Source organism: Cyprinodon variegatus, unplaced genomic scaffold (genome assembly GCF_000732505.1).
Source record: "Cyprinodon variegatus isolate N-32 unplaced genomic scaffold, C_variegatus-1.0 Scaffold4, whole genome shotgun sequence".
Taxonomy (NCBI): domain Eukaryota; kingdom Metazoa; phylum Chordata; class Actinopteri; order Cyprinodontiformes; family Cyprinodontidae; genus Cyprinodon; species Cyprinodon variegatus.
The window spans coordinates 2,315,744-2,333,995 of NW_015150457.1; the positions used below are offsets into that span (position 1 = coordinate 2,315,744).

At 35.9% G+C, this 18,252-nt stretch overlaps 1 protein-coding gene across 1 annotated transcript; it reads left to right on the top strand.

The window, feature by feature from the left end:
• Positions 1 to 1,327: 1,327 nt before the first annotated feature.
• Positions 1,328 to 9,505, top strand: gata4 (GATA binding protein 4). The gene is made up of 6 exons (XM_015371813.1): positions 1,328 to 1,960; positions 5,355 to 5,521; positions 5,611 to 5,736; positions 7,392 to 7,473; positions 9,044 to 9,207; positions 9,310 to 9,505. The coding sequence occupies exons 1-6, from the start codon at positions 1,438 to 1,440 to the stop codon at positions 9,433 to 9,435; spliced, it is 1,188 nt and encodes a 395-aa protein (XP_015227299.1). The 5' UTR covers positions 1,328 to 1,437; the 3' UTR covers positions 9,436 to 9,505.
• Positions 9,506 to 18,252: the final 8,747 nt, after the last annotated feature.

Here is an 18,252-nt window from a genome sequence, read left to right on the forward strand (position 1 = left end):
TCCTATCAAATTTTTTGATAAAATTATGATTATGACTTCTAGTCTAGTGTTCTCACTATGATTGTAAACAACCTGGAGTGTTTTCAAAGCTGCTGAGTATTAATTAATGTCCTTTATCCTGATTTCTGACATTATTTCTTTTAAACACTGAAGGAAAACACTCCGCGGGGCTTTATAGGCCTCCGTAGCGGCTCCATAACTCAGAGTGCGGTTGTCAGTGGGAAGTGGACGCACAATGAAATGGTCCTGTGTGTTTATGTTCACTGGTGTCGATGACAGGTATAAATCTGTCCTGATGAGGACGGCAGCCGCCGCCGGCCACTTCCGACTACAGCAGCGCCATTCCTCACTGACAAGAGGGGGAAATGAATCATGTTTGGCCCTCTCGCTTACAGTTTACAAGCAAAGTAATTCATCTGCATAAATGCTTAAATAAATTTTATTTAGAAAATTCATGGGAACAGATTATAGGCTAATAATCATATAGCCAGTCCCTTTAATCTCTGAGCAAACGATATCAAGGACAAAATTGACCTAAAATAAAAATAGTCTATATTTCAATGCACAGAATTACCACCTTATTTTTTTTTTATTTTTTTTTAGGGGACTAATTTGGATTAATTTTGGGATCAAGAAACAAAAATGAAATGTTGATATTATATCCTGCTTCATTTTTATTTTATACAACAAATATAGGCGCGCGGAGATGTAAGAAAGACAAGGCCGCACGGAAATATAGCCTATATATAAAAAAAAAAAAAAAATCAAATCACAGCAAAATTTTACCCACGAGAAATTAATAAAAAAAATGTCAGCAACTCATGGCTTTGATTTATAAATAGGCCTATAATATTTATGATGTTTTTATTTATTTCTTTTACATGTTTTTGCATTAAAGGCGAGAGAAAAGCAAATGAGAAGCAGTTAACGAATTTATATAACCTGTAAAAAAAAATAAATAAAAATAAAAACTTTAATTAATCTTCAATATTTCCTCCTCTCCTTGTTGTAACTTCGAAAAAAAAAGTAAATCATGGGTAAGGGAAGAAAATAGATTTTAGTTTAATAAGACTCAGAGTGTCTGAATAAAACTTTGAATATGAACAATCCAAAAATAAACAAACGAGGCCAATCTTTTTACATAAAAATGATTAGTAACTTTGATAAGTTAGCAGGATTTGAATTAAAGTGTGTGATCGACGTAGAGAGAGAGGGAGGGAGAGAAATGGGACTGATGGTCTCTCTCCCCTCCTCCTCCTCTCTCATTCAGCCTATCGTCTCTCAGCCTTCAGACCGTTTTTAATTTTCTCCATAATTCGCTCGCTTCTCTTAACTTCACTGCAGATCAGATCTGGACCAGAACCGGGCCTTTAATACGCCAGATAGCGTCCATCCTCCACGTTTCACTCCACGGATGACCATCTCCAAGGTCAGGATATGTACCAGGGCATAATGACTACTAACCACGGACCCTCTTCCTATGAGGCCGGCTTTCTCCACAACGCCTCGGCAGCCACCTCTCCGGTCTACGTGCCCACCACCCGGGTGGTCACCCCGATGATCCCTGCGCTGCAGTACCTTCAGACGCCCGGTGCCTCCCAGCAGGGCAACCCCGTGTCGAGCCACTCTGCCTGGACGCAACCGGGCGCAGACTCGGTGCCCTCCTACAACCACTCCCCGGTGTCTCCGCGCTTCTCCTTCTCCACCAGCCCGCCGCTGTCATCCGGGGTGGCAACGGCCCGCGAGGCGGCGGTCTCTTACACCAGCCCGCTGAACATCTCTGCCAACGGAAGGGAGCACTACGGTCCGCGGAGCCTCGGCGGCTCCTACCCCAGCCCCTATTCGGCCTATATGAGCCCCAACGTAGGGGGAAGCTGGCCGACCTCTCCCTTCGACAGCCCGGTGCTGCACGGTCTGCAGACCGGCCCTTCCGCTGGCACTGCACGGCACCCAAACATAGGTGAGAGCAGGAAACACCACACAGTAGGTCTATATTTAAATGCATTTAACCAAAAAATACAGTTTAGACACATTGATATAATAAATAATAAATAATAAAATAAGGAAAATTGTTTTTCTTAGCGTTGTTGGAACGTGAAATATGTAGGCCTATAGGCAGTCAAGACTTAAATGTTTTCACAAACACAATATTAATAATAATTATTATTTAAAAATAACGTTAAAATTTTGAGAAAAAAATACACCATACAATATAAACCTTTTAAATCAGCTAAAAATTAAAAAATTAGATTAATAAATGTTGCCCTTTGTCATCGTTGACTGCGTATTTTCATTTTATTCAACATATAGGCTTTTTTTTTATTTTTTTTTAAGGAAAACTAATTACAGATGTTACGATTTTGTAGTAAAGAGTTTAACCCGGCTGGCAGAAGGATATAATTCAAAAATAGCCACTATTATAGCTGAAAATGCGGAGGTGTGGGGGGGAAAATAAAACCATGAAAAAGCAAATTAAATACAAAAAAAAAAAAGAATGATAGAGCTGATGAAGATATTAACACAATGACAACACAAAATAATGCCGCTTAATTTCATGCTATACAATTGAACATTTTAAGGCATAAATCCACGCATAAAAATATTAGAGCGAATTTGTAAGTTATGGAAACATTTTTTTTTTCTACTTTTATGTCCAGAGTAGACAAAGGAAATGCATCCAAACTTTTTATTCAAAAATTAACATAGGCCTATATAAAAATGAATGAATACATTAGAATATTATTATTGGGGACATTATTTGTTTGAAGAAAAATGAAAATTGACTCAGCATCGCCTTCATTGCGGGTTATGGTTTATTCATTCAGTTTATTGAGGCGTTTCGGAATCACATCGAGGTCATTTAGGATGTGAATAGATTTAAAATGTATGGAAAATAAAAATAATTATTTTATTTACTACAAACCTTTTATTTCACATCAAACAACTTGTCTAATAGTTTAGGCCTTTTTATTCAATAGGCCCATTTCAATAGCTTATAATACAGTCATTGCAGCTCACATGTCTATTTTTCACTTTTGCATTATAATAACGGGCTAATTATTCTCATGCATCTGTTAAGCTTAAGTTCCAGTTCAGTGTTGGATAACAAAATCCTCTGTCATCCTTATTATTTAATCCATTGTAGCTGCTGATCACATCATTGCTTTCTGTATTGTATTTACTTTACTGTCTGTTAGTGATTAAAGTGACCTGGGATTATTTAAGGTTCCACCCCCTCCATTGAAAGGGAAAAAGATCAGCTGTGTAACAGAGTTGGAGATAAATGCATTGATCTACTCTGACCTGTTCATCTTATTACACTCACACTCATCCAGGAAAAGCTTTCTTTATTCCTCTCACAGCTTTTGTTTCCCTGTCACACGTTGATGGTTTCAATCCCAACAAATTACATCAAATCTCAGTCTGATTAGAAGCATTCAGTGGAAGATTAATGTTTAGCTATGGAAGAGGAGGAAAACAAATCTATTGGTCAAACATGGAAATTATTTCATTCAGGGATCTTTACATGGAAGTACATGGAATCAGTTTTTTTTTTTTTATTATTGACAGTTTTTAGTAGTTTTTAATTTATTGTTTACACTCATGTATGTTAAAATAGGCCTACGGAAATTTACAGAAATTCAATTTTCAACAGAAACAGGCTTTAAACAAAGTCTTTTTTTAATGCCTTTGTTTTAACTACTATCAATATTTATATCTAAATTTTGCCATTCTCATGTGGAAAAAAATCAAAACAAAATTCACACAGGAAAATATTGTAATGGGCCTTTTTTGAAGAAAAAAAAAGAAAAAAGCCATTATCTTCAATATAATACTATGAATGCTAATTTGCAAAGCTAAAATGTGTATTTAAAATAACAAGTACAAGCAAAAAGAACATTTGGTTTTATTATTCCTTGTTTCACTGCATCAAAGTAAAAAATAAAAAAATAAAAAAATACCATAGCAAAAAGGCTAATTTGAAGGAAAATAATTAAACTTAACCAGTATGAATACAATTTAAAAAAGCCAATAAAAAGGCAAGAGGGACATACCTTTTCTTTTATGAAATGATTTATGAAAATATTTCATTAATAGCCAAACACTATCATTACCTTCTCCAGTATATATGAACACTTGTAAACAGACATCTAAAAATTTAAAGTAGCTTTCTATATGGAATCTAACTTTTATCTGTTCAATATAAACTATTAGTTTCACATTTTGCAATTTTCTTACCATAAAAAGTTGTTAGCTGCTTACTTAACAAAGTATTATTAACATAATCCATATTTCTATCTGTCATTTTCATACAATTCTCCAAGGTTTACATTGTGTGACCACTTCTATTATAACCTTTGCTGCTGTAACACCACAATTTACCCATTGTGGGAAAATAAAGGGATTTTCTATTCTATTCATATATGCACCAAAACTATTACCACAGTCATGCTCCTCATAAACAGGAAGAAAAACAAAACATTCCTGTAACTTGGTTTAATTTGTCTGGGCATTACCTCCTCCTCTGTAACACTCTGTAGCTGTTTATTTCCACTCTAACCTTTGGCCTCCTGAGGTGTTTGTGTGGATGTTTTTAAGGCTGAGACCCGATAAAGACGCTCTGACATGTACACTGTTTAACTCAAAAAGATAATCCATTCAGATATGGTGGATTTCTGCTTTGCATTTTTTTGTTTTTCTGTGTTGTGTTGGCTACATTTGAAGCATATAGCTCAAGGTTAACTTGCTCTGCTTTGGCTCTCAGCCTTGAGGAGCCCCCCCCATACAAGCACTGCTGCAGAGCCAGAGGAGGGAGGGATAGATCCAGCCCAGATTTCTGCTATCTGTAGAGGGGCATTTAAGCACTGCAGAGTGATTAGTTTAAAAGTATTTATATTGTGGTTTTAGATGCATTGCCGTATTAATGTCTGCAACACATCAAGGTGTTCTTACTGGTTGTGATCTAAGGAGACGAAGTTGCTCTAATCTGCAGTTTGATGTCTCTTATTCCTAATGGCTAAGTGGGTCCTGGGAGACACTTTGTTATTTGGCAATGAGAGGCTGGAGATTACAATTATCAGATGTTTAGCTATCTGAGAGGCCCAGGGAGAAGGAGATGTGATGGACATTTCAGTTTGATGGAGCCCCATATACCATCTCTATTTCCAGACAGGTTTTATCTTAAGGGGAGCTGTGAGATAAGGGGGGGATTCCATTCCAGTCGCTGCTGTGTGGGGCTCTTAAAGCAGCTTCCTGCGTCTCCTGCTGGTTTATGAATGCCACTGCAATTGCTTCAACCCACCATCAAGATAATGAACTTCCCAACTCACATTACCTTTCTAACATCCCCTCAGATCTGTTTGATGACTTTGCTGAGGGACGAGAATGTGTGAACTGTGGTGCAATGTCAACCCCCCTGTGGCGGCGTGATGGCACAGGCCACTACCTGTGCAACGCGTGCGGCCTGTACCACAAAATGAATGGCATCAACCGACCTCTCATCAAACCCCAAAGACGGCTGGTGGGTGATAGGAGATCACAGCATAAATGTGTTTAACGTTTATCTTCTCTATCTTTTGTTTGATGAGTGATGTGTGTTGTGTGTTGCAGTCTGCCTCAAGGAGGGTGGGCTTGTCCTGCACAAACTGTCATACCACCACCACCACCCTATGGAGAAGAAATGCAGAGGGAGAGCCCGTGTGCAATGCCTGTGGACTTTACATGAAACTCCACGGGGTAAGAGCAATACAAAATATATTAAGAAAACATGCCTTAAATGAAAATATTTGGAACCACTTTACCATGCCAATTTATAAACAAATCTTAAAGTTATTTATTTGGATTTTATAGATCAGACAACTGCAAACTAGAACATAACTCTAAGGTGGAAGAGAAATAATATATGCTTTTTAAATTGTTTAAGACATAAAACTTTAAAGTAGTTCCAAAACTGCAATCAGATTATCAGATTTGTGAGCAATGGCAATATAACATGAGCCATCATTCTGTGCACAACCATTCTTTTGGTGAAACATGGGGGTGGCAGTGTCATGCTGGAGGGATGCTTTTCTTCAGAGGGGACATGGAAGCTGATCAGAGTTGAGAGAATGATGGCTAAAGCAGGATCAGGACTTTCCTGATTGCAAAACATGCTGAAGGCAACAAAAAGTGAATCTACCTGCAAGAAAAAAGTCAACAAACAACCATAGCTTCAGTGGAGTGTTTAAATCAAAGCATGTTAATATGTTTGAATGAGCCAAGTCAAAGCTTTAGTTAAATCCAGAATCTGAATAATTGGAAAATTTTTTGTTAACAGATTCCGTTGATCCACACTGGCTGAGCTTGAGGTTCTTTAAAAAAAAAAAAAAAAAAACAATGACCAAAAATATAAATCTATAGATGTGCAAAACTGGTACAGAAATAGCAAAAAAAGACGGTGAGCTGCACTCTCTGAAAAGAGAATGCAGATCCAACATAAACAAGTTGCTTCATTTAGTGATAAGTATTGAATCAAGTTGGGCAAACTCAATTTAAGTACTTGTTACCAAATGCAGCGAATCATTTAAGTTGGAGCAGCAGTAATACATAGTTGTATGGCTCAGAGAGATTAAATAAAAAAAAAAAAACAACTTCTCTGTAGCTGTTGGTCAGTCAAGTTCAATAAAATCCATTAGGATAACTGTGGTTTGTTTTGTAATGTGAAAAAGTGCTACTTTTATAGGTAAGAATACCACCGCAAGGCTCTATAAAGGCTCTATAAGGCTCTATCAACCTAAGTTTAAGATGTTTACATATATATATATATATATATATATATATATATAAAATATCTTTTATTTATAGGCTGTTTAAAATAATTTCAATAATTAATGATAACATCAAAATACCTTTTTAGTTTGCTGGATTATGTTATGCCTTCAGACATGTAAACTTTGTGTTTTATTTTCGATCCTACTGTTAAACTCACCCTATTTTAATGATTAAACATTGCTATTATTACATAAATCCCTATATTGTTAAGTTGAAGTTTCTCACTCTGCACCGTTTTCTCAGGTCTGTTGAACTTTTAGTTCATGCTTTGTTTTCGCACCCTTTCTTAAACGGGCTCAGGTGAGGGTGGGGGTCAGCTTGTCAGGGTTCAGGCTATACTGTAAGTCACAGACCATAAAATTTCTCTGCATAGCTGTCATCCCAGAATTAAACCTCGTCTATGACGATGCACAAGAAAGCAAGCAAACACTATTAAAAATTATTTAGTTGATGGATGAAAAAACAATCAAGAAACTGCATTTAAAATCTCACTCAGAGCCTCATAAAACTGCCTGGATGTTAAAAATTATTTTTGACACTGTAATTTTTTGTCTGAATTTTGTCTCCTCTTGTCATTTTAGGTCCCCCGACCTCTTGCTATGAAGAAAGAGGGAATCCAGACGCGCAAACGTAAACCAAAGAACCTAAACAAGTCCCAAACAGGTTAGCTCCAAAACACACAAAACACAGAGACTGGTAATATCTGGACCTCCACAAAGACCAACTGATGAGCTGCTATTATATTCTAACTTAGACTACAGTTTTTAATCATAAATACAGTTGAAACCAGATATTGTTTCAAATTCTGAACATCATAATCTTTTCACATGATACAGTTTATTTTGCCAACTTCAGTTCATTTTACGCAAAATGTTGCTGCCACCCCTGTTCTCCTTAATGATTGTGTCCTCAGGTTTGCAAGCTTCTCCTTTTTCCTCCTGGTTTAACAATGATCATTGTAACAAACAACAATCTATCATAGTTTTATTAAACCAATGATTCCCAACCGGGGGATACACCTACCCCTAGTGATCCTAGTGATTTGTTTTTGCTTTCTGAGGACCCAGTTGAAAAATTAAACAAGCTTTTATCAACCAACTGGATGTAGAGAACAACCTGGTATCAGCTGTTTTTAACACTGAGCTATCAGAGCTCATCAAAGCAGCACAGGTGTTTTGATGAAAACAAAGTAAAACTAAATAAGTTGGTCTGACTATAATTTTTGATCCGTATTTTGCTCCCAATTCCTCAAATTTAAAGGTGAGTTACTCAGAGGAGCTCCAGTTTTATAAATACAGGTTTATAATATGATTTTATTATGTATTTATTTGGATTCCTTACTAATTTTTTGGCAACACATCTATGTTGTTTTTTTATTTGAGATAAAAACCATAAAAAGACTAATATTTAAATGTTCAAATTAAAAGATTAAAGATTATTAGATTATTTTTATAATCAGTATGTTCCACTTTTGGACAATAATCAATCATTTTGACTGAGAAGGGTACTAACGGCGAGACAAAATTCCCAAAGGGGTAAAAAGTCAAAAAAAGGTTGGGAAACACTGCACTAGACAACAGAAAAAATCTCAACAAAATTAATCATTGTCCCTGACAGTGTTTGGGAGATATAATCTGTTTTATTTTTTTTATCTCTTATCAGCTTCAATTATCACCTTCACAGTGTCTTTCCCTTTAGTTTGTTTTTTCCCCCCCCCACACATTTCAACCTGTCTGAATGACACAATCACTGATCATTCCCATGCTATTTATACACGATAATTATTTGATAAATGAATGTAACACCTTTAAAGCTTCGGGAGATTGGATGATTCACATTTATACAAATCCAGAAATCTCTCCCTGAAATATTGATTGATTTCTTTTGACTTCTTCCCAATGTCAGAAAAGGATGATGCGTTTGAGATATTTCCTTTACATTTGTCCTACAGTCGAGCCTCTGTTTAACTCAAATCTTACTTACCGTAATCTATTCTATCAAAAGATAGAATAGAACAGGATTTTTAAAATTATTTAAAAGCATAGTTATAAAAAAAAACAACAAAAATTTAATTTTAAAGAAAGAAATAATGATTTCTCTAAAAATTCTCCTTACGGTTAGCAAACACAAATAAGAAGTTCGTGAAGTTAGGAACTGCACAGCAGTTCTAGATACAAGCATTATGGCACCTGGCTCACCTGGATCATAATAAGCATTCTTCTGCACCCTGCAGGACTTCCAGGCAGCGAGGGGGCACCGATTACTCCAAGCAGCACTCCCCGCTCCTCCTCCTCCTCGTCCACAACCTCCACCACCACCGCAGCAGTGGAGTCTCGTCAGATAAAGACAGAGCCAGAAAATCACAGCTTGTACTCACATCACGGTTCACACACACAGGTAGACCACTGCATGACTATGAGCCTGTCAACCAGAGACTGATATAATTAGAAATCTACTAATAAGTCTTTATGATGAATTCTTCTTTATGGTTCTCTACAGATTTCAGCTCTACCATCGTATATGACAGCCCATGGAGGCTCCATTCCTCTGAAGATGTCCCCTGGTGGACACAGTGGCTCCTCCAGCTCCAAAACAGAGCCTTGGAACAACCTAATCATGGCTTAGGAGAGCTACAGCTCTACATAAAAAAAAAAAAAAGCTACCTATGCACAACATCCTAATGAAACTCTCCAGAAACTGCTGCTTTAGTGGGAGATGGCTTTTCCGTTTCCTGCAATCTGTGGCATCAGTGTGATGACTGCACACTACCACCATGAGATGAGAAAAGAACAGAAAAGAGAAGGACAACTTACCGTCAAACTGACTAAAAAGGAATATGTCTTTTCATACAAAACCAGTACGGAAGCATCAGCTGCCTAACAGATACCGAAACAGTGCAAACAAAATGTGAGAAGTATGAGTGGCTAAGATGTAAGCGTTGCCTTCAGTGATATAAAACATAGTTATGGACATTTCCCCCCAGATTTTATGGATATCAAAGATTATATTTACAATAAAAACCATAAGCACACAATTTTCTAACAAAAGTTCCACCAGAAAGGTGCTAGAACAAGTATGTCTTCAAGGTAAGTTTACAAGCAAAAAAGAGCAATAAATGTTTTTAATTCCTGGACAATTTAAAAATGATCCTTTCTGGGAAACGTGTGAATGATAAATCTATAGAAATGAGCATTGTCTTTTTAAGGAGCAGGGGAAGACAGGAAATCCATCCTGTTCCACTTGTCTATCGGGATCACTGGCGGGGTACACCTAGGACAGGTCACCAGTCCATCGCAGGGAAAAACACCTAAGGGCAATTTAGAGTTGCCAATAAAACTATAATGTTCAGGTTTTTGGACTGATGGAGGAAGCTAGAGTACCCAAATAGAAGCAACACATACACAAGTAGATCATGCAAACTCCATGCAATAAACTACACCACCAAGTAACCCAAGATCGGATCATTTTAGATGATATGCTAGTGTTTTGACATAAATGCATCATCTGAAAATCATTCATTTTAACTCGTAACTTGGACAGCGATCTCTACATTGATTTGCACCCCGTGTAAAGATGTGTAGAATTTAAGAATAAATCCATATTTCATTGCACTAGCACAATCTTGCATTAAAATGTATGCAGTCGAGTAAAAAAAAATCAATATGAGGCAATAAAAGTAGTTTAATGATCAGTTACAGATCAAGTTAGATCAAACTAAAAAAACATTTTCTTAGCTGATCACAATTTCTGCCCCTATTTTTAACTGTCAGTTTTGGTGCATTTGTATTTTTTCTTGGTGTCATATTTCATGTAAGTATAATTTGAAATTAGAAACACGAGACAGATGACAGATAAATTGCTTTTTTTTTTTACTGTTTGCCTATATCAGCAGCTACGGCATGAAGAAGTTTAAAAGAACTGTAACTGGGACAAAAGAGGTGGGAGATAAACTATATATATTTCCTTACACTGGTTTGAATGATAATGGGGGTAAAAACAAACTTAAAATCTACAAAACTCACTTTAAAGAGATTCGTTTTTTTTTTTTTTTTTTAATACAGTCCTGCAACAAAATAGATCTTTATGTCAATGAATGTGAAGGACTTTTTAAGATTCAACTTTAGAGAGTGGTCACAACTCTTTAAATCTCTGCTCAAACCAACCAAGGAAAGACAAATTACTCTGAAATAATTAAATTACTCTAAAATATCCTTTTATCCTATCTTATCCGTACCTCATCCACAGTATTACTTCGCTGAAAGAGATGCACAAGTGCAATAAGAGCACCTTCTTTAAGGCCACTTTCCAAGAAAATGTACCTAAACTACCTAAGCAGCATAATTCCCGAGTATTATGAAGGAAGACGAACAGCTCCATCTGCTGGTTTTACTTTAGATGTGCATCTACTTGTTGGTAAAGATGAGACTTTTTAATAGCATTCCTGTTTAGTGGGAACCCTGACTTAAATAAACATCCTTTATGACTCTGTTATTGTTGGATACTCTGTACAGCGTGTTTGCAATACTTTTAAATCTGCTGCTGAGAAGCATGCGGAGGCAACCAGTGTAAACGTGGGATACTGCCATGTGTAATTACAAGAATGAGAACTGTATAAGCTTATGTAAAAAACCTCACTCCATTATAATCATGTACTTTGTTATTTGTGATATATTGTAAGCAGAGTAATAAAGAAACCCTTTTGATGTAATATAAATGACAAATTAGTCTCTTTAAATGTGTTTTTATGCATAACAAAAATTTCTAACACAGACATTGCCATCCTCTTTTTAATATTGTTTAATAAAATCCGGACTTTAAAACTTCAGTTTCCCGATTTGCAAATACGCTTTTGTAAAATTGTGAATGTCGTCAATGAAAAGCTGAACGGTGCGTTGATTAAATTTATCTGTCAGCTTTTCCCTGACAAACTCTGCACACCTGTCCTGTACTGTTTCCCTCCAGCACTGTTGAAACCTGCCTCTCATTTCTTCCTGGAGGCCTTCACATACCTCTGAACTGAAAGCATAAGTGAGAGAAAACACCTTTCCTTTCTCCAAATGTTCATCAAAGGTCCGGTTTTCCCCTAAAAGTAGGTCTGCTGCTTCAACGACTGCGTTCAGCTCATTTGTAAGAACTTTTTTCTCTCCTTCCTGTTTGGACTCAAGAATACTGTTCATGCTTTTGAAGTAACTCTTCTGGTCCTGCTTCTCCTCTGACGTTATCAAAGGAAAAATTAGTTTCTCGGATCCAAGCACACTTTTGGCGACAGAAAACATAGTTACACACAAAGGACTGAAACCGTCAATCTTATTAACTGAATCAATGTAGCTGTCATAGTCTGCACTTTGAGTAATCAATTCCACTTGTCTGTAATTTATGTCCTTGAACAGGTTTTCCTTGTTTCCTTTAAAGCCCCAACTTCTCATATAGCCTATACAAGTCTTCACTGCATACATGTTCCACCAGTCATGAGCCTTCTGCACCAGGTTTAGCATACATGGGTTAGAGTTCCTTGCCAAACAAGGACTGTTCATTGTGAAAACATACACTGTCCAGTCTACAGGAACATTTTCTTCCTGCAGAAGCTCCTGGGTTTGTTTAATGATGATGTCCTCGCTGTGTTCTCCACTGCTATAGTTAGGGTAATAAGGCCCATACAGTATGATCTCCTCCTGTTTCTCAATGACTGCCCACGAATGTTGCTTGTCTTCTATGCCATACTCCTCCATGATATCCTTGTGAAAGGAGAGAAACTTGTGATTGACTGAGTTGTCCAAGAAGATGTCATCTCGTTTGGTTTTGAGACACTCTAAAACTTTCTGAGCAGAACTGTTTGTGTCAGCCCAGAATAGAGTCAGCTCCCAAAGCCTTTTGGCAGCATCCAGGTGATTACTCTTCAACCTGTTTACACACCCTTTATGCAGCCAGGTGCCACAACCACTTGTCCTGAAAAACACAAGACAGCAATTTATGCAAAAATTTTGTCATTTAGCCTGAAGCTCTTTAAATAAGCTTCTTTTTTATTGTTTTATCTTTGAGAGAGCCATATTTCTGTTTTAATTAGAAAGTTGTCATAAACTCTGCATGTGTTTCTATCAATGTGTTCTTACTATGCTTGCAATCTTACTTGAAGTTACATAAACCTAATTGGTGACCCAAATGTCACCTAAAATATGTATATTTTACATTTAAGTAAATTAAAATAACTTCATATGATTATTTTCCTCCAATCTGTCCTGGCATTGTAGGTTGTTTTAACCGGGAGGTACACTGCTTCAATAAAAAAAATATTCTGGCTTTAGAACCTGAGCTGCAAAATAAATTATTTAAACTTAACATATTGAGGTCAAATTTAAAAATGTCAAACAAGCAGAAGCCTGTTAATATGATTAAGTGTGACTGCATTAATATAGGAAGCCAAAAGTGCCACCAATTCAAGATATCAAAAGAGCCAATATTTCTATTTTTTTTATATATATTTTTTTTAGATATATAAAAAAAAAAAAATATATATATATATATATATATATATATATATATATATATATATATATATATATAAATTAAAAAAAAATTCTATTCATAAATGTGAACATTTCAGTATGACATGCAATCCTTGCATCAAATTAATAGAAAAAAAAAATCTTTGTTAATTTTTATTTCATGTAATCATTAAATACATATATTTACTTTATGACCACATGCCAGTATCAACATGAATCTATTTTATATCTCTCATTATAAATTCATAATAATTTTTTTTCTACTGGAATGATCTGCAGCTGACTTTTTTTATGAGCATAAGCACAGGAAGCCAACAAATATATTAAAAAATTTGCTTTTTAGGCATTATTTGACCAAATATTTGGCTCATATTTTTATTAGATTTATCACTACTTTTGTTCCGATAATGCTGCAAGCAAATAACAGCTTTTTAAAGGAAATTTTAAAGAACCCATTGTTTTCACACTGATGATGACTTAAAACCATGAAAGAAGGAGTCCAAAAAATGAAACTGAAAATTTTCATAATGAAAAAACGGGATTGAGTGCAAACTATTTTGTATTCTAACAATTGTAAAAATGTACACTTGTTGCAATGTTGTTGCTGTCCATGTAGACTCATACAGGGCATTTGAAAAAAAAAAAAAAATTTTCTCGAAAATATAAAAAAAATGACAGAAATTAAAACAATTTAATTTTTTTTTTTTTTTTTTATACATAGGTTACTATCAACCCTTATTTTTATTTTTTTACAGAGTTTCATTTCTGGAATATGTTTTCTTTTATACCATCGCAAAGGATTTTCCTTGCTTGCAACAACAATAAAAAAAACAATATATTCGTACATAACCTCTTTGAGTGCTCAATAAAATATGAATGTAATGGTTGCGTACACATGTAAAACTATTTTATCTGTGGCCCAGACCAGACATTCAGCTGGCCTGGGCATATCCATTTGTCTCCCTTTGTTCCCATAAAATAAAAAATAGAAATCTCACTGCTTTTAAACATTTATTATTACAAACAGTGCAACTGATTGTTATCTAATTTTTATATAAACAGCTTTTCTATTAAGGCTGTGAAAGCATGGAAACATTAGTTAAATAAAGTTGGGTCTCAATTAGAACCTTGTTTTCTTGTTCAAACCAGACAAGCCCACGAGAGTGCACTCTCCACAGATCATAATTTTGGTCCTCCTCCAGAACTGATGATAATGCTGCAGGGGTGCTAATTCGCCAGCCTTGCTATCACTGCTACCGTTTATGTTTAACCATATGGGCTGATTCCAACAATAAGAGATCCCCCTGCAGACACTCGATAAATGTTGCCGCTTGATATTACAAAACCGAATATCTTCAGAACAGCTCCAAATGACACAAAAACAATATCGGTGAGTAGAACATGATGTAATAACGTAAAATCAAGGGCCCAATGTGAAAAAAACGGTGTTCCCATTTAAATGTCAATACAAAGGCAATTACAAAGAAACCATATATGTCAAATACCATGTTATGACTCATTCAGGAAAATTGAGCTTGCTTATCTTTCAGGTGAGATGAGAAGACACACCCTTGTCACTCAAGGTGTGGTTGTTATCAGTCACGCTATTCAGTGAGGGGGTTAGATACAATTACTTTTCAACATTTTCTTTTTAGACCAATTTGACCGTGATGAAGTGTAGTTTCCAGAGAAAGATTCATAGGAGGAGGATTTATTGGAAGTCACAAGGATAACACAACACATCTGTCTGGGTGTGCATGCTGTTGTTTTTATTACATTGTGGGGCCCATTTTCAGGGGAAAATTGCATTTTATGGGAACCTACTGCTCCTTGTGGGGCCTGATACCTGGACCCCACATGGGGAATTGCTGTTTTTGGGTCAGGGGGTCATGTGTAAGATGTGTTAGGGTTAGGTCTGAACAAATAATGGTTAGCGTTAGGGCCATGTTTAGGCTGTAAAATTTAATGGAAGTCAATGGAAAGGCCGATCAAAGATCGTGAGAAAACTTTGTGTTGTGGTGTGTGTATGTGTGATAGAATAGAAAATCCCTTTATTGTCCCACGATGAGGAAATTGTGGTGTCTACAGCATCAATGGTTATAGTAGAAGTGGTTACACAATGTGCACCACATCTACACAATGGTTAGTTATTTGACAAACAAGACGACAACTAGCTCTGTATGTAAAAAACTATGTGATGGAGTGATCTATCACCGGAATGCACCACAAGCACTGTGAAGCATGGTGAAGACTTCACTGTGTTAGAGTCAGGAACATCTTTGAGTTTATTTATAGAGGGATGGAGCTAACTTCAGGACTACTGGAATAGAGACAATTCATAGTCTGCAAATTGTGTAAAACATATTCATCTGGCCAGACTTTGTTAGTTTAAGGCTGGATTGCAGTAATTCTTTACTATCAGGAAATCCACAAAATGCAGTTTAAAAAAACTGTATCTGATCCAAATGCAACAACCAAAGTTCTGCTGAAAATGAAAAAGAGAGATCACACTCCTTATTTTAGCTTCCCTTCATTGGCTCCCTGTTAAATCCAGAACAGGTTTATAGTTAGAGCGGCTCAGATAATCCTAAACTGTATCTGTTGTCTTGCTGCTTTAGACTTAGGCTACTGGAGGACATAGGGACCACTATTCATTAATCTACTCCCTTTCACTTTTATTTTTCCATTTTCGCATTATTTGATCGCTCAACTTCAAACTTTATATTCTCTATGTTTTGTTTATTTTCTTTTTTTTTTTCCATCATAGCAGTTACTGCTGCCCTGGTGCTCTGTTTACCTATTACAGGGAGGCATCAGTTTGGCTACTATCATAAACAACTAAATGTTATAGATGATAAACATTGGTCTATTTTTCTGTGCATAGTCCTGTTTCTCTCCCAGACAGTTATGGGCTCCGCCTAATTAAGTTACAGCATATAACTGTATAAATGTGTTGATCCATCCACTGTCTGTCTCAGATATATATAAATGACAGTTCATTTTTGCTAAAACTTTTTTGTCTTTACTTCAGATAAATGGACAGCTCTACCACCATAACTATGGCTGCAGACCTTATAGAAAGATTGAAATGTAAGATATATCTATTTTCCCCATGCACAACATTTCAAATCTGCATTGCTACCCATATATATCATTTGAGAGTTGACTTTATTTTTGCTGCTATATTTAGCTGCATATATTCTCATTGCCTCAGTGAGCACAATATTGAATATCTAATAAATGCTGACTAAGTTATTGGCAGTTTTAATGTTTTAGCTTTCATGCTAATGCAACATTTGATTTGGCCAACATTAACTTTGGTTAAGTACATGTTTTGCTATACATGTATACAGTGTATAGAGTTAGGAGTATGTAATGTGTACATGCCCTTTTAGTTTATCTGCTTTATCTCACCTGCTCTCTTTTGTATTCTTTGTTTTGTTTTAAGGCTGGTACAAACATGGGGGAGTACCCCCATGAGGTCAAGGCATACAGACCTTACCTGTATGCTGACGCTGGAAAATCAGCATTCATCTGTCACCACTGCTGGATGGCCTTTTGACAACAGAACACTGTTTCAAGCCTTCAATGTTTGTCTCACGGCATTCTTTTAGACATTAAAAGCCTAAAGCAGTGTGAAAATGTGTGGGAATTTCTGCAGAGTGCAGTTTATGAAATTCCAGGATAGGATTCTGAAACTAGAAAAAACTTTCTTCAGACTAGAATAGGCCTACGTTTGAGTGAAGCTAACAGCCTTAAGGACAGCTTGTTACTACCAGTTTGACACCTGACCTGTTCCTTTTCTCAGTAGTCTTTGTGCATTGTTTGAATGACACTCATTTAAACTGTTCCTTGGTATTATAGTATATGTATTAAATTTAAATACATTTCAAGGTGGTTCAAAGATTCCAGTATTGTGTTTATTGCATCATACATGCTATGCACAACTAAATCTAGCAGTAAAATATTTATGTGTGGTAAACAGCTCAGGGAAGACATACTGTATGCTATTAGGGGCCACCAACATCAGTTCACAGTTACGAGCTTGTTGAGACAGATGTGCAATGGTTGAATATCACACATGCTCGTTCAATATGTGTCTTTCACTGCATGGCTGACTATGCCCTCAATACTTTATAAACTACATGTGCCTGATTAACATCATTCGCCTAGTGAAAAAAAAAATAGATTTTTCCTAGCTATCAGGACTTTATTTCCTCCAGTTCATAAGAGTTAAAGAAAAACCTTTTTTTTAGTTCTACCAAAGTATTCCCTCAATTATATCCAGAGTAAATATTTCATTGCTATTTTTTTTTTTTTGTGGGGGGGGGGGGATAAAGACCCAGATAAAAAGGCACATAGATCTTTGAAAATGTCATGCAAATTGTTCCTGCTGCTATCTATTCAAATAAGATGTAAATGTTTCCTTGCATTGTCCTAAAAATGTTTTCTCGTTTCCTTTAAAATATGTCGGCATTGTAGTTAACATTCCTATTTTAATCTAGTTCTGGTTTGTCATGTCATTACCCAGCAGTTTTGGAGGTTCTCTGCGTATTTTTTTTCTTTCAGACTTCGTCCAGATAGGAATAACAATAGATGTCATGGTTGAAATAGTTTTATTTAAATATGAAATACAAAAGTATACGCAGGCCTATGTATTTATAGTATACAAATACACACACATACACACACACACAGACACACACACACATATCTATATATGTTTGAATTATATGTTTGTTTTATAATATGGTTGAATTATCTGAGGTATTGGGCAATTTAACAAGCATTTAAAAAGATTACTAAACAAATATATGTAGCTGGTAAAACAATAGACATGAAAATGTAGACGCCTCATTGAACACTGAACAGTAGAACAGGATTAGGGCCACTGAAAAAAAAAAGTTAACTGATTTTTACATTTTATTTCAGTATAATA

Coding starts and splice junctions, on each gene's coding strand:
- gata4 (XM_015371813.1), top strand. CDS start 1,438: ATGTACCAGGGCATAATGACTACTAACCACGGACCCTCTTCCTATGAG. Junction 5,737..7,391: donor TTTACATGAAACTCCACGGG/GTAAGAGCAATA, acceptor TTGTCATTTTAG/GTCCCCCGACCTCTTGCTAT. Junction 7,474..9,043: donor CCTAAACAAGTCCCAAACAG/GTTAGCTCCAAA, acceptor TGCACCCTGCAG/GACTTCCAGGCAGCGAGGGG.